Below are 24,354 nucleotides of genomic sequence, written 5' to 3' on the forward strand. Positions count from 1 at the left end.
AGCGGGATCGATTTTGAGTGGAGGGTCCATCATGGTCTGGGGCAGTGTGTCACAGCATCATCAGACTGAGCTTGTTGTCATTGCAGGCAATCTCAACGCTGTGAGTTACAGGGAAGACATCCTCCTCCCTCATGTGGTACCCTTCCTGCAGGCTCATCCTGACATGACCCTCCAGCATGACAATGCCACCAGCCATACTGCTCGTTCTGTGCGTGATTTCCTGCAAGACAGGAATGTCAGTTTTCTGCCATGGCCAGCGAAGAGCCTGGATCTCAATCCCATGAGCACATCTGAGACCTGTTGGATCGGAGGGTGAGGGCTAGGGCCATTCCCCCCAGAAATGACCGGGAACTTGCAGGTGCTTTGGTGGAAGAGTGGGGTAACATCTCACAGCAAGAATTGTCAAATCTGGTGCAGTCCATGAGGAGGAGATGCACTGCAGTACTTAATGCAGCTGGTGGCCACACCAGATACTGACTGTTACTTTTGATTTTGCCCCCCCCCACCCCCGAAACATAATTGAAATACTGCAGAATCCCATTCATTCCTATGGAGGACTGCTCCTACTCTATGGAGTGCCAATATGGCCGACCGGTGGCTTCAAAGCCTCAATGGCCAATAAATAGCATCAGCAATCCAGGGTTTATATACCTCATTGGGTCTACCTAAAACTGACCAGAGTATGTAACAAATCAGCTTTAACTTTCCAGAAAATAAATTAGTTTATGAATATCAAATTGAACAATATAACATTTGTCGAGATGTGAGGCTAGGTGAGTAGAAGATGATCTGCCACATTGTATCTGGCAATTGCCCCTCTGTATCTGGCAATTGCCCCTCAATAACTTCAATGGACTGTTAGCAAACTAGTATTATAAACTGGGTGGTTCGAGCCCTGAATGCTGATTGGCTGATACATTTGGTATACAGTCTGATATACCATGGCTATGACAAAACATGTATTTTTACTGCTCTCATTTAATTGGTAACCAGTTTATTGGTTAGAGCATTGGGCCAGTAACCAAAAGGTTGCTAGATCGAATCCCTGAGCTGACAAGGTAAAAATCTGTTGTTCTACCCCTGAGCAAGGCAGTTAACCCACTGTTCCTCAGGCCCCGAAGACGTGGATGTCGATTAAGGCAGCCCCCTTAAATGCAGAACACACATTTCAGTTGAAGGCATTGTTGTACAACTGACTAGGTATCCCCCTTTTCCCTTTATAAAATTGGCAATAAGGCACCTTGGGGGTTTGTGATATTGCCAATATACCACAGCTAAGGGCTGTATCCAGGCACTCCAYGTTGCACCATGTATAAGAACAGCCCTTAGCTGTGGTATATTGGCCATATCACAAACCCCCGAGGTGCCTTACTGCTTAAATATAAAACGTTACATTATGGCTAGGTAGCTGGGGGGGGGGCGCGGCGCGCTAATGGTAGTTATAGCCTACAAGATGTGGATTACTCGAACTAGTGAAACATTTGTTTGCGTAGCTAGCTAGCTAAATATCTGGGTCCCTACTGAATCAGGAAAAATGTCTATGACTCCGTTTATCACAAATATAGTAGGACGTGCTGTAAAAACAAAATGTATTATTGCTGGTGGATATATAAAAGTGCACTGTAATAAAGGGCGCCCCCATTTGAGCATTTATGCTAGCAACAAGCATGGCTACCAAGGTCAATATAAAATAAACCATTCCGCCTGTGTAATGCATTGTGGAAACGTTGACCTCCTACAACACCGATGTAGAAGTTAAATGATTGAGACAACTTTGCAATTGAACCGTGTGTGTGCGCAACCGACTAGGAGGATGCAAATTGGTTAAACACTGCACTAATGCCAGCAAGCAAAATAAATCTGCAGTGATGCCCCATTCATGTGCAAATCGGAAATGTCAGACTTGCTAATAGGTTTTAGTTATACACATGCTACGTTCAACCAGTTAGCATTCCTAGTTCCGACCTGCACTTGAATGTGGCATAAGGCCTGGCAGGATGTCTGGTTGGCAGTTAGTAAGTTGCTGGTTGGCTAGCTAGAAATTACGACACATGCGCAGAAACCTATGACATTTGCCCATGTGTACTTTTGTTAGGCGGCATAAACAATCACTGATATCTTACAACGTAATCAGATGTATGCATTCAGATCTATTTAATCTATTCAGATCTTTCTCTGTGATACGATCACAGGCACCATACATCTCTATGACTCCCCACAAGGTAGAGTGGACATAGATACTTATGACTGTGGCGTCTAACCTGAGAGCACCAGTGTACCATCAGAAGAGGGGACCACCAGTGTGGAGAAGCTACATTCAGACTCAGTAGCTTCTTTCTCCYGTACTGTTGATCCCCAGTTGGACTTGGGGGTTGAGAGACGGGATAGTCATAGCACAGACCACAGATTATTCCACTCAAAATTAAAATCCAAAGTTCACATCCTCCGTCCAGGCGATGCCTTCAGCTCTTATGCTCCTAAATACCCAGGCAAAGACCTCACCCCTGTGCTGGGGGAGCTCAAGGCCTACATCAGCCAGGTAGATGACCACCTAGCCCTGGGAAGCGCTGTAGGAAAGTACCAGGCCTACAGCACCATCRCATTGTTGGGAAGGGCCTGTAAGTAAGCTTTTCACTGTTAGTCTACACCTGTTTACAAAGCATGTAACGAATAAACTTTGATTTCATGTGTTCCTATTGCCGTCTTTTTACCTTCCCTCCCATTCAAAATGAAATAAGCTGCAACATGTCATCTCGTGGAGTGACTGAAGTATCCATTGAGGTATTTGCTGCATATTGTGTGATGAGTGTTCTAGACTTTTCCCACTGAGGCAAACCCATTGCACTCTGCAGGAGTTGAGCGACAGGCACTTGTAGCTACAACCTTGATTTGTGCAACAGGTGGCCACACTGAATCTTAGCTCGCTCTTCACACAGTTGCTATAGCAATACATTTTATTGGAGAAAAAAAATAAGGAACAGAAAAGATGAAGAGGGAAGAAATAAACCCAACAACAACTTTCTCTTCATAATTCATCCAACAAAATATTAAAAACCACAGACCCAAAACTAGATACAGTACCAAAGTCCTCACACAGGTATACATAAAGGGGGAGTTGACAGTGAAAAAGTGGAATGCGGAGTGGTGCGCTCYTTGAGGATGGYTCTCGGTTCCATGGGGTGGAGGCAGCTCCACTTGAACCACCTGTCCGGTAAAGTCWTTCCCCACACGGGGGCTCAAAGCTGGGGGAGAGACGTGGAGTAGGCAGGGTGTGGGTAGGTGTCAGGGTGGAGAGGGAAGGGGTTGGTAACTTGATTGGCTTTCTTTTTTTGTTCATAATCATCATTGTCATCAGGCTCTTGCTTTCTCTTTTCTCCTTGGACAGCCTCAACTTCTGGGGGAAATGGGAAAGGGTTATAATATTATACTTCGTAAAGTATCAAAAATTTACTTTTTAACATAAGCTTGTGACAAAAAGTACATGCATGACATACCATTATCATTGTCATCCTCATCATCAATACCAAGGTCTTCTTCCTGGGAAGATAGGACAGTGCTTTCAAACCATATCCCCCGTTGATCTTTTGGGTCACAAACAAACCAAAAAGGGGCTTTACCTCTTCGTCACCGCTGACTTCATCATCCTCCTCATCAAAGTCTTCCTCCTCTCCATCCTCATCCTTTGCTCCTCCTAAAAAGAAAAAGAGCAAAGAAATACATCACATCCACTGTCGAAAAACCCAACACAATAGAATCCCCTTGCATGACAATATCCACGATGTACTAACATGGTTTCTAACATGTACTGAAAAAAAATATATATATAAAAAACGCAACATATAAAGTGTTGGTCCCATGTTTCATGAGCTGAAATAAAAGATCCAATCATTTTTCCATTCGCACAAAAAGTGTAYTTGTCAAATWTGTTTACATCCCTGTTAGTGAGCATCTCTTTTGCCGAGATAATCCAGCCACCTGACAGGTGTGGCATGTCAAGAAGCTGATTAAACAGCATGATCATTACATAGGTGCACATTGTGCTGGGGAGAATAAAAGGCCACTAAAATGTGCAGATGTCACAACACAATACCACAAGTTGAGGAAGCATGTAATTTGAGTGCTGATTGCTGAAATGTCCACCAGAGCTGTTGCCAGATAATTGAAYGTTCATTGCTCTACCATAAGCCGCCTCCGTCATTTTAGAGAATTTGACAGTATGTYCAACTGGCCTCACAACCGCAGACCGTGTAACCAAGCCAGCCATGACCTCCACATCTGGCTTCTTCACCTGCGGGATCGTCTGAGACTAGCCACCCGGACAGCTAATGACACTGTGGGTTTGCACAACTGAAGAATTTATGCACAAACTGTCAGAAACCAWATCAGGGAAGCTCATCTGCGTGTTTGTCGTCCTCACCAGGGTTTTGACYTGACTGCAGTTCGGCGTCGTAACCATCTTCAGTGGGCAAATGCTCAMCTTTGTGTATTGTSTTGTGTGGAYGAGCGGAATGCGGATGTCAACGTTGTGAACATTAGTGGCCCATGGTGGCGGTGGGGTTATGGTATGRGCAGGCATAAGCTACGGATAATGAACACAATTGCATTTTATCAATGGCAATTTGAATGCACAGAGATACCACGATGAGATCCTGAGGCCCATTGTCATGCCATTTATCTGCCGCCATTGCCTCRTCTTTCAGCATGATAATGCAGGACCCCTTGTTGTAAGGATCTGTACACAATTCCTGGAAGCTGAAAATGTCCCAGTTCTTCCATGGCCTGCATACTCAGACATGTCACCCATTGAGCATGTTTGGGATGCTCTGGATCAACTTGTACGACAGCGCGTTCCAGTTCCCGCCAATATCCAGCAACTTCKCACAGCCATTGAAGATGAGTGGGACAACATTCCTCAGACCACAATCAACAGCCTGATCAACTCTATCCAAAGGATGTGTCACGCTGCATGACGCAAATGTAGATCACACCAGATRCTGACTGGTTTTCAGATCTACGACCCTACCATTAAGGTATCTGTAACCAACAGATGCATATCTGTATTCCCAGTCATGTGAAATCCATAGATTAGGGCCTAATGAATTTATTTCAATGGCTGATTTCCTTATATGAACTAACTCAGTAAAATAAGAAATTGGTGCATGTTGCGTTTATTTTTGTTCAGTGTATAATGATATACCATTTAGCCAAAGTTGCTTGCAGTGTTGTGTGCATACATTTTACATATGGGTGGTCCCRGGAATCAAACCCACTATTATGCCATTGCAAGCTCCACATTCTACCAACTKAGCTACAGAAGACCCACATTCTCAACTCACAACTGCATTTTCATTTTCTTATACTTCCTCAAAACATGGAAAAAAACAAAATGGTTGCCAACCCTCATCATCGTCGTCCACCCCATCCACGTCAGATGCCTCTCGGTCCTCCACGTCGTACCCGTCCAGGTAGGTAAGCTGAGGGAGCAGCTTGAACACAGTCTCCCTGTAGTCGTTCAGGTTGGTCACCTCACAGTTGAACAAGTCCAGACACTTTAGGCTGCCCAGCTTTTTCTGTGGGACCAAATGGGTGTAGGGTAATTAGGGGGTGAACAACACTGCCTTTTCCTCATATAGGCTAGCAAACTAATTTTGACCACAGCCACATAGGGAAACAAACATCACACTGCCAACTAGGTCTATGGTCAAAACTCTATATGGGGAATAGTGTCATTTGAGGCATAGCCTGAGACAATGAGATGGTGTCGCACTGTATTGTGCTCTACCGGGAGTTTGGTGTACCTACCAAAGGTTCCAAAGTGCTGATGTCTTTCAGTTTGTTCCCGCTTAGATTTAGATGTGTGAGGTTGGGGAGTTTCTCTGCTAGCACATCAAGGCCACCAGAGATTCTGTTGTCACCGAGTTCCAACTGCAACATAATGTGAAGATATATAGTGAGCTCCAAAAGTGTTTGGCCAGTGACATTTGTTGTTTTGWCTGTACTCCAGCACTTTGGATTTGAAATGATACAACGACTGTTGTTAAAGTGAAGACTGTCAATTTTAAATTTGAGAGTATTTTCAAGTGAGCATTTTAGAAATTACAGCACTATTTGTACATAGTTCTCCCATTTTAGGGGACCAAAAGTATTGGGACAAATTCACTTGTGTATTAAAGTAGTTAAAAAGTTGAGTATTTGGTCCCATATTCATAGCACGCAATGACTACATCAAGCTTGTGTCTCCACAAATTTGTTGGATGYATTTGCTGTTTGTTTTGGTTGTTTCAGATTATTTTGTTCCCAATATAAATACATGGTAAATAATGTAGTGTCATTTGAGTCACTTTTATTGTACATAAGAACAGATTAAGTTTCTAAACAGGTCTACATTAATGTGGAAACAACCATGATTACGGATAATCCTGAATAAATTGTGAATAATGATGAGAAAGTTAGATGTACAAATAGCATACCCCCAAGACATGCTAACCTCTCACCATTACAATACCGGGAGGTTAGCATTTTTGGGGGGGCTATGATATTTCTGCATCCAACTCTCTCTCAACATTATTCATGGCTCATTCAGGATTATCCGTAATCATGGTAGCATCTAGGGCTGACCCCATTTAGTCGACTGGTCGATTATTTGGTCGACAGGTTGTTGATCAACCAAGATTTCTTTTGTCGAGCAGTCGCATGGTACACAAGACACTTATCTGATTCACACTTCTCTCAGTGGACTAATCCATTGTGGWGGCCACAGGGATGGCACTGTCCATCACATAAGGCATGTGATACTGAAATTGTATATGGTTATATTATGCAAAAATAAAATGGTGCAACACTAAAATCTAATATTTTATAAAAATCCTGTGTTGGATGTGGTCGCTGTCTGCGGTTGACAAGAGTAACAATTCCAGCCAGAGTAACCTACTGTTTTTTGCCGAAACGAGGGCGGGGGAGGGCTTTGTATGCATCGTGGAAGTTAGAGTAACAGTTGTCGAGAGTATCAGCCTTGTTCTCAAATTTGCTTTGTTAAAATCCCCAGCTACAATAAATGCAGCCTCTGGATATATAGTTTCCAGTTTACATAGAGTCCAGTGAAGTTCATTGAGGGCCGTCTTGGTGTTCGCTTGAGGGGGAATGTACACAGCTGTGACTGACGAGAATTCTCTTGGGAGGTAATATGGCCGGCATTTGATTGTAAGGAATTCTAGGTCAGGTGAGCAGAAGGACTTGAGTTCCTGTATGTTGTTATGATTACCCCGTGAGTCGTTAATCATAAAGCATACACCCACGCCCCTTCCTCTATCCAGAGAGGTGTTGATCTCTGTCGGCACTATGCATGGAGATGCCCAGTGGCTGAACCGATTCCGACAACATATCCCGAGAGAGCCATGTTTACATGAAACAGAGACTGTTACAATCTCTGAAAGGCAACCCTTGCTCGGATTGTTTACCTTGTTGTCAAGAGACTGGACATTGGCAAGTAGTATACTCGGGAGCGATGTGCACGTCTACGGAGCCTGACCAGGAGGCCGCTCTGTCTGCCCCTTCTGTGGCACCATTTTGGGTCAGCTACTGGGATTAGATCCATTGTCCTGGATGGTGGTCCGAACAGAGGATCCACTTCGGGAAAGCCATATTCCTGTTCGTAATGTTGGTAAGTTGACGTTGCTCTTATATCCAATAGTTCTTCCCGTCTCTATGTAATAAGACTTAAGATTTCCTGGGGTAACAATGTAAGAAATAATACATAAAAAAAACAAATACTGCATAGTTTCCTAAGAACGCAAAGCGAGGTGACCATCTCTGTCGGCGCCACTTCGATGTTGCCATTAAGTCATACATCAGATAACATTGGCTATAGGCTAGATTTGTTCCAACCAACCCAATGATTAATTTCATACCTCCCATGCCATGTAGCTATAGCTCAAACACAGGAACAAATCGAAGCTTACCTTGTAAGATGTTTGCTTTAAACTTTGTGTAAAAAAAGACACCCTGCTTTTGCAGATGGGGGCTACAGTTCTCATACCAGACTGAATTTAGCAGTTTTTAAATCTTTGCTATGCTGTAATAAAGCCTTACATTTTTTTTGTTAGAACAGACTGGTATTACTTATAATTTGGTTGTGTACACTGTTCCAAACAGGCAGGAAAATTATATGGTAATCTAACAGCACCCCTTTGTCACACATAATATGCACGCAGCTCTCGCTCCTATACCCTCCTTTTTCTTATTATTACAATTATGATCATTATAATAAGTAAAGTCGTTATCATTTGTAGGCATAGTATAGTATCCTTGTATAACCACCATAGAGCTGTAGGCCTAAGAGTGCGTCCTGTTAAGTTTTAATACCGTAACTTAGGCCTATATTTCAATATATAGGCTACTGTATCAATCCAATCAATCAATCATTCCTGCCATCACACAGCATACGAAACATTCAGACTTTAAAATGCAATCAAGCATTTTAGTTTTAAAATTAAATAAAAGGAAGCTTTGAATAATTAACCTAAACAATAAATAAACCGCAATTCACTAATGCATGCAACTGTTTTCAGTCTGTTGTAATAAAGGCTATATATATCATTTTTTGTTAGATAAGACTCTGGTACAACACTTAGTGTTGTTTACACTGTTCCAAATGGTCAGACATTTTTTTTGTAATGTTAAAGCAACTGTTTGGCACACGTAATACTCACACAAGGCTTGCTCCTATGCAGCTTTAGCAGGGACAGTGCAATAAACACTTGCTGTGGTGCCTTTTGCTGCAGTAGGGAGGTGAGCGAGACAACATGCACCAGTCACACAGGCACTCCCTGTCATTTTTTAACACTGTGTGACCGTCGGGCTCCGAGTCATTTGTGTGGCTTAATTATTTAATCAAACAGTGTGCTTAAAGCGTCAGACAAGCTCAGTGCATATGTAGTTGGTTTTATTCAAACACATAGGCACATAGGGTGTGTATGTCAATTATGGATAAAGAAGTTTAAACATTGACCAATCGATTGGTCGAAAGAACAGGACGACTCTCGTTTGACCAATATATTTTTATGGGGACAGCCCTAGTAGCATCCACATTAAAATAAGTTTAGAAACATCAATCAAAATAATCAATAAAATGTATTTATAAAGCCCTTCTTACATCAGCTGATGTCACAAAGTGATGTACAGAAACCCAGCCTAAAACCCCAAACAGCAAGCAATGCAGGTGTAGAAGCACAGTGGCTAGGAAAAACTCCCTAGAAGGGAGGCTATGAGGGGTGGCCAGTCCTCTTCTGGCTGTGCCGGGTGGAGATTATAACAGAACATGGCCAAGAAACATGATATTCTTATTTACAAAAAAACTGACTACAAAATGACAAACCATTCATTTATATTGGGCACAAAATAATGTGAAACAACCAAAACAAACAACAAACGTATCCAACAAATTTATAGAGTCAGAACCCTGATTTAGTCACTGCATGCTATGAATATGGGACCAAATAATTAACTTTTTACTACTTTAATACACATACAGTGCCTTCAGAAAGTATTTATACTCCAAGACTTATCCACATTTTTGTTATGTTCCAGCCTGAATTCAAAATCAATCAAATACAAAATGAAAACACGTTTGAAGTTTTTGCAAATGTATTCAATTATATACAGTAATCTTCATTTACATAAGTATTCACACCCCTGAGTCAATATTTTGGTAGAAGCGCCTTTGGCATGGGTTAACAATGAAGTTTCGGGTAAGTCTAAAGACCTTTCCACCACTTGGATTGCTGGCAACATTTGCCTCATTATTGTTTTCCAATTCTTCAAGCTCTGTCACATTATTTGTTGGAATCATTGCTAATGACAACCATTTTTCACGTCTTGCCTAATTTTTAAAGTAGATTTAAAGTCAAAACTGTAACTCGGCCACTGAGAAATTTCAGTAGTCATCTTGGTAAGGACAACTTCAGTGTAGATAGGCCTTGTGTTTTAGGATTATTGTCCAGCCTAAAGATTATTAGATCTCCAGTGTCTGTGGAAAACAAGATTTAACCAGATTTTCCCTGTGCTTAGCACATTGGTTTCTTTTTTATACTGAAAAATGTAACTAGTCCTTAACTAATTACAAGCGTTCCATTATCATGATGCAGCCACACCATGCTGAACAATACTGGAGAGGTACTCAGTAATGTGTTAGTTTGGATAAATCCAATACTTTTTATCAGGACAAAGTTTATTGCTTTGCAACATTTTTTGCAGTTTTAACTTTAGTGCCTTATTGCAAACAGGATGTAGTTTTTGGAATATTTGTATTCTGTACAGGCTTCCTTATTTTAACTCTGTCAATTAGGTTAGTATGTGGAGTAACTACAATGTTGATCCATCTTCAGTGTAACTGCCAGTTAGACTTACAGGTGCGGGGAAATGATAAGAGAAGCGGAACTACGTAGCTAATAATGTTGTAACGGGGATCCTTATTGTAGCAACACACTTTTGGAGGAGGCAATCCCGCGCTGTGTTAGCTAAGTTTTCATGTCATCGGGTGTAGTTCATAAAGTTTGAAGCGTATATGTTAGGATGGTAACGTTAAATAATTAAGGATGAAGCGTGAATTCATGCCAGGAATAATAAGTGTGAAAGCTTGATTTCCTCCCTTCTGTAATAAGCAGCCAATGAGGTATTTTCCTTTATTCATGTGTTTAATCTAATACTGTTATAGCGCCAGCTAAACTGTTTATGTATGTAAGCACTTCAGGTTATACCAAGCTAATAAGTCACTCGTAAGATAAGGTTGTAAGATGTGCTAACTGTATTTTTCATTTACTTTATATTCTCACGGAAGGTGATAATTCTGACTAAATCTACAGAATAAAGCCCCCAGTTAAAATCAAGGAACGGTTGTGCTCGTGTTACTGAGGGAGCTACAATCAGTTCTCCTATTACAGCCATTAATTTGTAAACATATCTAAAAACATAATTCCACTGACATTAGGGGGTATTGTCTGTAGGTCTGTGACAAAACAATCTAAATTTAATCCATTTTAAATTCAGGTTTAAAACACAACAAAATGTGGAATAAGTCCAAGGGGTGTGAATACTTTCGGAAGGTACAGTATAAGTGAATGTCCCAATACTTTTGGTCCCCTAAAATGGGCCGACTGTACAAGTAATGTAATTTCTAAAACGGTTCACCCGATATGGATGAAAATCCATTTTGATTTGTTTAACACTTTTTTTGGTTAATGTATATCCATGTGTTATTTCCTAGTTTTGATGTCTTCACTATTATTCTACAATGTAGAAAATAGTAAAAATATAGTTTTTTTTTTTTGAATGAGTAGGTGTTCTAAAACTTGAGTGAGTGAGTGCTTGTATAAAATAAAGCAAAACATTACCTTTTTGAGTTTCCCAAGTCGGGGAAGGTTGGAAACTGAGAATAAGCCAACATTTATCAAACTGAGGAATTCCAGATTGACAAATTCTTCTGTGAGGCCTTCGAGTTTCCCTTCATTTGATTGGCTGTTGTCCAGGACAAGTTCCCGTACCTATAAGGGAAAAAAAAAAGGAATGTGTACAATTGTAATCCATGAAATTCAAAGATTATATATTTTTTTAGGCATGCGTGCATTGTTTACAGCTGCACTACAAACTCAATTGAGAATGCAAACTTTATTTTATGCATACATGATAAATAATCATTTGAGTGCTTATTTCTATTTTACAAATGTCCTGAGACACCCTCGGAGAGTGGGGTCTCTGCCAGGGTCTGTAATTATCTACGGCGACCCTGGAGCAATTAGGGTTAAGTGCCTCTAGGGTACACCCACAGATGTTACACCTTATCGCGTTGGGGATTTGAACTAGAGACCTTTCGAGTTATTGGCCCAACAATAACGGTTAGTGTCATCTGGGATCCTTGGGACATCTCTACCCAAAACCTTAACCCTTACCTAACCTTAGCCATTTTAAAATGTCAACTTCAATGGGGTAACATCTGAGTTGGGACATACCGAGGATCCTGGATAGCATGGGCCACGCTAATCGCTAGCCTACCTGCCGCTCTAGCTATATACCAAAGTGTTGTCGAAAACCTGTTGGCAAGAATAACTTTATGGAATTAAAAATATAAATAATTGAATATAAACGTAATGATGAAAAAACGTTGAATATCAAATATCATGATTTGCACATTGGCAAAGTGAAACATTGATGCAAAGTGAAACATTGATAAGGCTGTCGAGTGGAGTCATCAATAAAGGTATTTGGTTGCATGATGTTTTATGTCGAGGCACCGCGGTTGTTTCTTTAAACCAGCTGCCACGAGGAAGAACCGCACAATACAGTTCTACCTTCACTTGCCCGCTGTTCAGTCACTAATGACACRTGCAATGCTTTTTGTTAGCAAGCTCGCTACAGGCTAGCCATTGCCCTTAAGMTGATGAGCTGCAAGAGAAGCCTGACTACCTACCCCACAGCAACAGGAAAAATTGCAAATATACCSAGAAAATGATATTATTACCTTCAAATCTATTGGAGGAAATGGATTGCCTAGCCATCRAGCGAACGACTGRTAGGGCAGTTTGTTACATTATATCAGTGTTTTGTAAACAACATTGAAGGAAATATTCAGAACGGAAATGAGTAAAACAAGGATAATGTGGTCAAGGTATCCAGCAAACAAAATTCCTCGGTCAAGCTATACGGGCTGTAGAATTTGCGTATGCACATGCACTGCACATTATGGTTTCACATAGAATACGCATGATAGGAATAAATGCTCCGATCTCTGAACCTCTTCTAAACATTGTGTCGCCAATGAATTGTTTGATATGATATGTTTATACCCAGTAACTTCATTCAAAAAAGTGAGGCAAATTGTATTGACTTTATTCACASTTTTGTTTTGGTTCGGTAGCAGCACGCATCATATGAGGAAGCACATTTCTCCCAGGCAGAGGTTCGGTTAAACCCTCTTTAGGGATTGAGATTCCACATAACTGATTGCATTTGGATGTCATGAAATGCGTCAGAAATAGTCTTGCTGCAAAGAAACATCTAAGCACTTTAGAAAAAGATCTGATAACATCGTATTCTGATTAACAAAGCCATGATTCGATAAAAAATAATAATAATTATAACCCATTGTCAAATATGCCTCGCTTCGAAGCAAGCAACACTGAAGCATGAACGAGAGCTCCAGCTGTTTTGGGTGACTGTGTGATAACGCTCTCGTAGCCAAAGTAAACAAAACCTTTAAACAGGTCAACATTCACAAAGCCGCTGGGCCAGACGGATTACCAGGATGTRTACTCAAAGCATGCGTGGACCAACTGTCAARTGTCTTCACTGACATTTTCAACCTTTCYCTGACACAGTCTGTAATACCTACATGTTTCAAGCAGACCCCCATAGTCCCTGTGCCCAAGGAAGCGAAGGTAACCTGCCTAAATGATTACCGCCCTGTAGCACTCWCGGCGGTAGCCATGAAGTGCTTTGAAAGGCAGGTCATGGCTCACATCAACAGCATCCTCACGGACACCCTAGACCCACTCCAATTCGCTTACAGCCCCAACAGATCCACAGATGACGGAAACTCAATCCACACTGCCCTTTCCCACCTGAACAAAAGGAACACCTATGTGAGAATGCTGTTCATTGACTACAGATCAGCCTTTAAACACCATAGTGCCCACTAAGCTGTTTATTTTGTTTATCTGTCAGCCCCGGCCTTGAACTCAGGCCCTGTGTGTAGTTAACTGACCCTCTCTGCCCATTCATCACCATTTTACCTGTTGTTGTCTTAGCTGATTAACTGTTGTTGTCTTACCCATTGTTGTCTTAGCTAGCTCTCGCAATCAACACCTGTGATTGCTTTATGCCTCGATTTATGTCTCTCTAATGTCAATATGCCTTGTATACTGTTGTTTGGATAGTTATCATTGTTTTAGTTTACTGCGGAGCCCCTAGTCCCACTCATTATGCCACAGATACCTCTTTTATCCCACCTCCCACACATGCGGTGACCTCACCCAGCATAACTAGTGCGTCCAGAGATGGAACCTCTCTTATCGTCACTCAATGCCAAGGTTTACCTCCACTGCACCCTACCATACCCTTGTCTGTACATTATGCCCTGAATCTATCCTACCACGCCCAGAAATCTGCTCCATTTATTCTCTGCCCCCAACGCACTAGAAGACCAGTTTTGATAGCCTTTAGCTGTACCCTCATCCTACTCCTCCTCTGTTCCTCGGGTGATGTAGAGGTTAACCCGGGCACTGTGTGTCCCCAGGCGCTCTCATTTGTTGACTTCTGTAACCGTAATAGCCTTGGTTTCATGCATGTTAACATCAGAAGCCTCCTCCCTAAATTTGTTTCACTCACTGCTTTAGCACACTCTGCCAACCCTGATGTCCTTGCCGTGTCTAAATCCTGGCTTAGGAAGGGCATCAGAAATTCTGAGATTTCCATCCCCAACTACAACATTTTCCGTCAAGATAGAACTGCCAAAGGGGGAGGAGTTGCAATCTACTGCAGAGATAGCCTGAAAAGTTCTGTCATACTTTCCAGGTCTATGCCCAAACAGTTAGAGCTTCTAATTAAAAAAAAWTATCTCTCCAGAAATAAGTCTCTCACTGTTGCCACCTGTTATAGACCCCCCTCAGCTCCAAGCTGTGCCCTGGACACCATATGAGAATTGATTGCCCCCCAATCCATCTTCAGAGTTCATTCTGTTAGGTGACCTAAACTGGGATATGCTTAACACCCCGGCAGTCCTTACAATCTAAACTAGATGCCCTAAATCTCACACAAATTATCAAGGAACCCACCAGGTACAACCCTAAATCCGTAAACATATATTATCCTCAGATATTATCCTGACCAACTTGTCCTCCAAATACACCTCCGCTGTTTTCAATCAGGATCTCAGCGATCACTGCCTCATTGCCTGCATCCACTATCGGTCCACGGTCAAACGACCACCCCTCATCACTGTCAAACTCTCCCTAAAACACTTCTGCGAGCAGGCCTTTCTAATCGACCTGGCCCGGGTATCCTGGAAGGATATTGACCACATCCCGTCAGTTGAGGATCCCTGGTCGTTCTTTAAAAGTAATTTCCTCACCATCTTAAATAAGCATGCCCCTTTCAAAAAATGTAGAACTAAGAACAGATATAGCCCTTGGTTCACTCCAGACCTGACTGCCCTYGACCAGCACAAAAACATCCTGTGGCGGACTGCACTAGCATCGAATAGTCCCCGCGATATGCAACTTTTTGCTTTTTCAAACAGAAATTTGCATCCTGTAGCTCTAACTCTAAAAGGTTTTGGGACACTGTAAAGTCCATGGAGAATAAGAGCACCTCCTCCCAGCTGCCCACTGCAATGAGGATAGGAAACACTGTCACCACCAATAAATCCACGATAATTGAGAATTTCAATTAGAATTTCAATTAGCCATACTTTCCTCCTGGCTACCCAAACCCCGGCCAACCGCTCCACACCCCCGCAACTACTTGCCCAAGCCTCTCCAGCTTCTCCTTCATACAAATAGTAAATTTCTGAGAGAGCTGCAAAACCTGGACCTGTACAAATCAGCTGGGCTAGACAATCTGGGCCCTCTCTTTCTAAAATGATCTGCCGCCATTGTTGCAACCCCTATTACCAGTCTGTTCAACCTCTCTTTCGTATGGTCTGAGATTCCTAAAGATTGGAAAGCTACCACGTCATCACACTCTTCAAAGGTGGTGACACGCTAGACCCAAACTGTTACAGACCTATATCCATCCTGCCCTGCCTTTCTAAAGCCAAGTTAAACAGATCACTGACTATTTCGAATCGCACCGTACCTTCTCCGCTGTGCAATCCGGTTTCCGAGCTGGTCACGGGTGCACCTCAGCCACGCTCAAGGTACTGAACAATATCATAACCTCCATCGATAAGACAGTACTGTGCAGCCGTCTTCATCCACCTGGCCAAGGCTTTTGACTCTGTCAATCACCGTATTCTTATCGGCAGACTCRACAGCCTTGGTTTCTCAAATGACTGCCTCGCCTGGTTCACCAACTACTTCTCAGACAGAGTTCAGTGTGTCAAATCGGAGGGCCTGTTGTCTGAATCTCTGGCAGTCTATGGGGGTACCACAGGGTTCAATTCTCGGGCCGACTCTTTTCTCTGTATATATCAACGATGTCACTCTTGCTGCGGGTGATTCCTTGATCCACCTCTACGCAGACGACACCATTCTGTATACATCTGGCCCTTCTTTGGATACTGTGTTAACAAACCTCCAAACGAGCTTCAATGCCATACAACACTCCTTCCGTGGCCTCCAACTGCTCTTAAACGCTAGTAAAACTAAATTCATGCTCTTCAACCGATCGCTGCCCGCACCCGCCCGCCCGACTAGCATCACTACTCTGGATGGTTCCGATTTAGAATATGTGGACAACTATAAATACCTAGGTGTCTGGTTAGACTGTAAACTCTCCTTCCAGACTCATAGTAAGCATCGCCAAACCAAAATAAATTCTAGAATTTCGCATAAATTTTGCCTATTTCGCAAAAAAGCATCCTTCACTCACGCTGCCAAACATACCAAACGGACTATCCTACCGATCCTCGACGATGTCATTTACAAAACAGCCTCCAACACTCTACTCAACAAACTGTATGCAGTCTATCACAGTGCCATCYGTTTTGTCACCAAAGCCCCATATACCACTCAAACAACACTGCGACCTGTATGCTCTCGTCGGCTGGCCCTCGCTACATATTCGTCGCCAGACCCACTGGCTCCAGGCCATCTATAAGTCTTTGCTAGGTAAAGCTCCGCCTTAGCTCACTGGTCATCCCCAAAGCCAACACCTCCTTGGCCGCCTTTCCTTCCAGTTCTCTGCTGCCAATGACTGGAACAAATTACAAAAATCGCTGAAGTTGGAGACATATCTCCCTCACTAACTTCAAGCATCAGCTATCTGAGCAGCTTACCGATCGCTGCAGCTGTACACAGCCCATCTGTAAATGGCCCATCCAACTACCTACCTCATCCCCATATTGTTTTTATTTACTTTTTTGCACACCAGTATTTCTAGTTGCACATCATCATCTGCACATCTATCCCTTCAGTGTTAATTTACTCAATTGTAATTACTTTGCTACTATGGCATATTTATTGCCTTACCTCCTTACGCCATTTGCACACACTGTATTTAGACTTTTTCAATTGTGATATTGACTGTACGTTTTTTTTGTCCATGTTTAACTCTGTGTTGTTGTTTGTGTCGCACTGCTTTGCTTTATCTTGGCCAGGTCGCAGTTGTAAATGAGAACTTGTTCTCAACTAGCCTAACTGGTTAAATAAATGTGAAATAAAAATAAATAAATAAAGCTCATCACTAAGCTAAGGACTCTGGGACTAAACAACTCTCTCTGCAACTGGATCCTGGACTTCCTGACGGGCAGCCCCCAGGTGGTAAGAGTAGGCAACAACACGTCTGCCACGCTGATCCTTAACACTGGGGGYCCTCAGGGGTGTATACTTAGTCCCCTCCTGTACTCCCTGTTCAACCACGACTGCGTGGCCAAACACGACTCCAACACCATCATTAAGTTTGCTGACGACAACAGCGGTAGGCCTGATCACTGACAACGATGAGACGGCCTATAGGGAGGTGGTCAGAAAACTGGCAGTGTGGTGCCAGGACAACAACCTCTCCCTCAATGTGAGCAAGACAAAGGAGCTGATCGTGGACTACAGGAAAAGGCGAGCTGAACAGGTCCCCATTAACATTGACGGGGCTGTAGTGGTGAGGGTTGAGAGTTCCTAGTTCTTTGGTGTCCACGTCACCAATTAACTATCATGGTCCAAACATACCAAGACAGTCGTGAAGAGGGCAAAATAAAACCTTTTCCCCCCCAGGAGACAAAAGATTTGGCATGGGTCCCCAGATCTTGAAAAGGTTCTGCACCATCGAGAGCATCCTGACCGGTTACATCACCGCCTGGTATGGCAACTGCTCGGCATCTGACCGTAAGGCGCTACAGAGGGTAGTGCGTATGGCCCCAGTACATCACTGGAGCCAAGCTTCCTGCCATCCAGGACCTATATAATAGGCGGTGTCAGAGGAAAGCCCATAAAATTGTCAGACCAGTCACCCAAGGTAGAGACTGTTTTCTCTGCTACCGCACGGCAAGCGGTACCAGAGGCACCAGTCTAGGACCAAAAGGCTCCTCAACAGCTTCTACTCCCAAGCCATAAGACTTCTGAACAATTAATAAAATTGCCACCGGACTATTTACATTGACCACCCCTCCTCCCTTTTGTACACTGCTGCTACTCATTGTTTATTATCTATGCATAGTCACTCCACCCCTACCTACATGTACAAATTACCTCAACTAACCTGTACACCTGCACACTGACTCGGTACCGGTACCACCTGTATATAGCCTTGTTGTTCTTATTGTGTTTATTATTTTTTACTTTAGTCTATTTGGTAAATATTTTCTTAACTCTTCTTGAACTGCACTGTTGGTTAAGGGCTTGTAAGTAAGCATTTCACGATAAGGTCTACACTTGTTGTATTCGGCCCAYGTGTCAAATAAAGTTTTATTTTATTTGAGCATGAACAACCCAGCAGCGTTGCAATTCTTGATACAAACCAATGTGCCTGGCACCTACTACCATACCCAGTTCAAAGCCACTTACATTTTTGTATTTCTCTTTCACCCTCAATGGCACAAAAAGACAGCGTGTCTCAATGGTCTCATGGCTCAACAATCCTTCTTTAACCTGTCTCCTCACCTTCATCTACAATGATTGTAGTGGATTTAACAAGTGACAACATGGGATCATAGCCTTCACCTGGTCAGTCTCATGGTAAGAACAGGTGTTCCTACTGTTTTGTATATACACTCTGTGTGTATGGGTCCTTCTATAAATAAAGGGGGCCAACGTATGACATCACGCCTGAAGAATGAAAAAGATAAACAGCATTTCTATGCTTTAATAACAAACATTCGCTGACCGCTCCCAACAACAGATGCGGTAAAGAGGTCAATCGAACTTAAGGCTATTGTTTGTTGTTGAGGTAAAATCGGAGTATAATACTTATATGATGTCAACCCCAATACATTCATGTCATCGTCACCAATCAACGTAATTAGTTAAAACCGACTGACTACCACCGATTTCTGTAYGCTAGCTAGGCTAACCAGTTTATATGAACGGGAGTTAGAAGTGACTGCTAAATGCTAAGTTCTAAGTCTGAAAAGGGACAACTTTTAAATGTTATACAGCGAAAACAGCCAAATATATAATCGGACCTGATTTGACGAATATCCACTTTGTTAGATCAGATTTGTTGAATGTGCGAAAATCTGGTCAATGTTGGAACGCAGTGTGTTCCATTGACTCCTTTACCTTATCTACACAGGCGGTATTTTTCCACTCCTCATGTGCCCGCCGTCTGCTGCAATAGCCCATCCGTGACAAGGATCGACGAGTTGTGCATTCAGAGATGCAGTTTTGCACACCACTGTTGTACTGCGCCGTTATTTGTCTAATTGTAGCCCGCCTGTTAGTTTGCACGATTCTTTCCAATCTCCTTCGACCCCTCTTATCAACGAGCTGTTTACGCCCACTAGACTGGCGCTGACTGGATGTTTTTTGTTTGTCKCGCCATTCTCGGTAAACCACAGACACGGTCGTGCGTGAAAAGCCCAGGAGGGCGGCCGTTTGTGATATACTKGACCCTGCGCGCCTGGAACCGACGATCATACCACGCTCAAAGTCCCTTAGATCTCTCTTTTTACCCATTCTAACGTTAAATCGAATAGTTAAGCTGGATACCCGTCTGCCTGCTTTATAAAGCAAGCCACCGCCACGTGACTCACTGTCTGTAGGAGCAATCCATTTTCGGAAATGGGGTGGTGTATGTAACAATCTACGGTCGGGAGAGTATTAGGGCCAAGTGAAGAGAAACAAATGACACTTTACAAAAATATAAACACAACATGGAAAGTGTTGGTCCCATGTTTCATGAGCTGAAATTCAAGAGTCCAGAAATGTTCCATATGCACAAAATGCATATTTCTCTCAAATAGTGTGCTCAAATTTGTTTACATCTCTGTTAGTGAGCAATTTATCCTTTGTCAAGATAATCCATCCACCTGACAGGTGTGGCATATCAAGAAGATGATTAAATAGCATGATCATTGCACCTTGTGCTGGGGACAATAAAAGGCCACTAAAATGTGCAGTTGTCACACAACACAATGTCACACATTTTGAGGGAGAATGCTGTGCGTGCCACTGTTGAAATGGCTGACTTAGATGACCTGGTGAAATTATACTTTAGAATGTATTTATTTAACTAGGCAAGTCAGTTGGAAGGTGTACCTTCCACTGGACAGTTGAGCTAACGTAGGCTAATGCGATTAGCATGAGGTTGTAAGTAACAAGAACATTTCCCAGGACATAGACATATCTGATATTGGCAGAAAGCTTMAATTCTTGTTAATCTAACTGCACTGTCCAATTTACAGTAGCTATTACAGTGAAATAATACAATACTGTTGTAGGAGGAGAGTATACAATTTTGAACATAAAGTTATTAATAAACAAATTTGCCATATTTGGGCAGTCTTGATACAAAATTTGAACAGAAATGCAATGGTTCATTGGATCAGGCTAAAACTTTGCACATACACTGCTGCCATCCAGTGGCCAAAATGTATATTGAACCTGGGCTGGAATAATACATTATGGCCTTTTTCTTGCATTTCAAAGATGGTACAAATAAAATACAAAAGAACGGTTGTTTTTTTCCTTTGTATTATCTTTTGCCTATGTATGTTATGTTGTGAATTTGAACATGAACTATGCTCTTATTTAAGATTACTGTTTTTCGTACGATGTACCCAATGATTAATGAAAACTTGCTCGGTAGGTCTATGTCCTCATTGTGGTTTTACAGACGTGTTTAATACGTCTTATTTACACACTTTATTCAAATATTTATGAAATGCATATTGTTATATTTGGTAGCACTTATTTGTTTTTCCTTCGCCTCAACCCCTTTCGATGAGTGGAACGGATGTGGGTGGGGCGAGGTCTACATAAGGGTGCTATTTTTTTTTTACTCGCGAAAAGCTCCGACGAAGGCCGTGAGGCCGATAGGTAAGCTATTAAAGATCAGTGATATTATCAAGAGCAGTGTGCGCGTTTCCTTTTTCCTTCATCCTGTTCAACTGTTACCATGCACCTGCAAAAAAATATTGCTCAGATGTGCGAGTGCCTTTTGAATTTTGAATGATCTTTTACCAGATCTATTGTGTTATATTCTCCTACATTACTTTCACATTTCCACAAACTCAAAGTGTTTCCTTTCAAATGGTACCAAGAATATGCATATCCTTGCTTCAGGCCTGAGCTATAGGCAGTTAGAGGAGAAAATTGAAAAAAAGGGGCAGATCCTTAAGAGGTTTAACCTTTTGAGGATCTGAAGGCCTTTGCCAAATCCTTTCAGCCTCCTGAGTGGGAAGGAGCATTGTCGTGCCCTCTACACAACTGTGTTGGACCATGACAGATCTTTAAAGGCTCTGCATGGTCAATCGGACATCTGCAGTGGCCGTACAGTATTTACTGCCATGCGGCCTCCGCAGAAGTCAGAGCGTTCATACTTCTTGCGCTTCATAGAGCAGAGCTCTTGTGAAACAAGTTGTCAAGGAAGTGAGTTTCTGTTTATACAGCACATCCCGCCAACACCTACCATCAACCAATCATGTCAATGCGGAGCTATACGGAGCCTTAGGCATTGTTACAAACATTTGGAGATGCAAGGCGATATGGTACAGAGCTTGATTTGGCCTCCGGAGGCTCCGCAATTATGTCAAACCCTCCGGATGGCAAATACGGAGTAGGCATAAATTGGCTTTAAGTGATGTGGACACCGAGGAACTTGAGCTCTCGACCAGCTCCATTACAGCCCTGTTGATGTGGATGAGGACATGCTCGGCCCTCCGTTTCCTGTAGTCCACGATCAGCTCCTTTGTCTTGCTGACATTGGGAGAAGAGGTTGTTGTCCTGGCACCACACTGCCAGGTCTCTGACCTCCTCCCTATAGGCCAGGGATGGTCAACTTTTGTAGGCCCGCGGACCAATAACAAAAAAGTTTGTCTCAATTTACTGTTGAGAGTTAGAATAGAATACATAAGGTGCAATTTCAAAATGTGCTTGTGCATCAGCATAGCCCATGTCAGCAAAGCATTTTTAGATTGGTAAGTTAGTCTAGCGGCCAGCTATCTAAACTTGTAGTAAGCAAGGTCGAATTACCGACTGGGGCCCATTGATCATCAGTTATCATATTAAAAACTGCAAACATTTGGCTCCACCCTATGGCAAAATAAGTATAATTGCAGAAAAGTAGCTGACCCACAAGCCACTGCAGCCCCTTATGATGAGTTCTGTTTTTTTGTGGCCCCCACCCCCATCAGTTGCCCATCCCTGCTATAGGATGTCTCATCGACGTCAGTGATCAGGCCTCCCACCGTCGGCAAACTTAATAATGGTGTTGGGAGTTGTGCGCAGTTACGTAGTATCGGGTGAACAGGGATTATAGGAGGGGACTATGCATGTACTCCTGAGGAGCCCACGTGTTGAGGGTCAGTGTGGTGGATGTTTTGATTCTTACCCTCACCCTCTGGGGCCAGCCAGTCAGGAAGTCCAGGATCCAGTTGCAGAGGGAGGTATTCAGTCTTAGGGTCCTTAGCTTAGTGATGAGCTTGGAGGGCACAATGGTAGTAATCTTCTCGTGAACATGATGATGATAGCTTAAGTGGCTGGGCTACTGTCAGAATACAAACAACCTGGTATTATTGTTGGAGCCATATCAGACATGTTACCAACTTGCCTGACTAGCTAGCTTTTAGACAAAAGTGCTGGGGTGTATTCATTAGTCAGATTCCATCAGCAAACAGAGCGAAATGGGGGCGGGACCTACCTACATTTCCCCAATAGAAACACATTTTTGTGGAAAAATGTTTTTGGTTTGGAGTAAATGGTTTCCCTTGTAGAACATTTTGCAACAGACGAAACGTTCTGCAATGTATTTTTTATTTTATTTACTTAACTGACTTGCCTAGGTAAAGGTTAAGGACAAATCCTTATTTACTAAAGAACTCACTCGTGGGGTGTAATCTTCCACCACGAATTGGCAACAAGTTTCGTTGACAACTAAAACGAGAGTTTCTATTGGACAAATTCAGGTAGGTCCCGCTCCGTTTCAGAAACGTTTTGCAACAGAATCGCCGGAATTAATACACCCCGATGTACAGTATGTAACTAACGGGCTACGGAAAATAACGTTACCATTACATTGACTTAAATGAGCTAATACCCATACCATTGGGTATATTATTCCCTGTGGAAGGACAGAGATAAAACAGAATTTGAACTTCACGGGAACATTTGTGTAACGTTTGGTAAATTGCCGTTAACTACAGTAGCTAGAGTTACTGGCTAGCGTTATGAAACGTGCCCCTATTTAAATGATTCGGCTACAAAGCGCTGTAAAAAAAAGTCAGAGCTATTTCATATGGTTATTATGAACAGCTACTTAAAATATTTGCTAAAGAAAATGTTTTTGAATGAAGTAAACAAACCTGCTGCAGGAGTAAACGTAAACCACCACTTCTTCATTCAAACGTGAGAAGGTTCGCTGCTATTGGTTATAAACCGTAAACGTCAAATCCAACGCCTCACGTAAATCTATGGGTCGCCTTTTACCAATTACTGCCACCTGCTGTTGTGTTTTTGGTTAGTGTACGGTATTATTTTCAAACGTTTCAGATGCTGCATGTTCACAAAGACAAAATTCAATGGAAGTCACAGTAAAGGCCAAATTTGATTTTAGTAATTTTATTCAGAAGACAGTATTTGTTTGATTTTCATACAAAATACAAAACATTCAAACATTCCAAGACAAGTTGTATACAAAAACAAACTTTTAGGGAGATGTCAGGTCTCATCTGCATCTAATCCTCACCTCAATGCATCTGTCCCACTCGATGATTAGAATTAACGTTTTAATACAGACACAGCAGGTCATTGATAGGACCGTTACCTACCTGAGCCGCGTACCACAGCACCATGTGATCGTGCTTGTCGACACAGTCATAGTCCAGTGCTTGGAGGATGAAGTCAGCCTTTAACATAGCCAGGTGGCGATTCAGTGGTCCCATTAGGCAATTCAAATCAACTGCTGAAGGCGTTGTTGTTTTCTCTCTGTTCAGTGAACTCTACATCCAATTTAACAACACACTATTAATTAGTTGTAATTTGCTGACCTTAAAAACAT

At 42.4% G+C, this 24,354-nt stretch overlaps 1 protein-coding gene across 5 annotated transcripts; it reads right to left on the reverse strand.

Moving 5' to 3' along the window:
- Positions 1–2,940: 2,940 nt before the first annotated feature.
- LOC112077511 (acidic leucine-rich nuclear phosphoprotein 32 family member B) lies at positions 2,941–19,900 on the reverse strand. Of its 5 annotated transcripts, none has more exons than XM_070441720.1 (7): positions 19,419–19,900; positions 11,388–11,537; positions 5,803–5,925; positions 5,399–5,570; positions 3,618–3,691; positions 3,495–3,533; positions 2,941–3,391 (listed from the first exon to the last, which is right to left on the reverse strand). In XM_070441720.1, the coding sequence occupies exons 1-7, from the start codon at positions 19,812–19,814 to the stop codon at positions 3,026–3,028; spliced, it is 1,320 nt and encodes a 439-aa protein (XP_070297821.1). In that variant the 5' UTR covers positions 19,815–19,900; the 3' UTR covers positions 2,941–3,025. The 5 variants fall into 5 exon arrangements, with proteins under 5 accessions (XP_070297821.1, XP_070297820.1, XP_023999774.1 ...); XM_070441719.1 differs by having other exon boundaries at positions 2,941–3,394; XM_024144006.2 differs by having other exon boundaries at positions 3,495–3,537; positions 19,419–19,898.
- Positions 19,901–24,354: the final 4,454 nt, after the last annotated feature.

Source organism: Salvelinus sp. IW2-2015, unplaced genomic scaffold (assembly GCF_002910315.2).
Source record: "Salvelinus sp. IW2-2015 unplaced genomic scaffold, ASM291031v2 Un_scaffold4639, whole genome shotgun sequence".
Lineage (NCBI taxonomy): Eukaryota > Metazoa > Chordata > Actinopteri > Salmoniformes > Salmonidae > Salvelinus > Salvelinus sp. IW2-2015.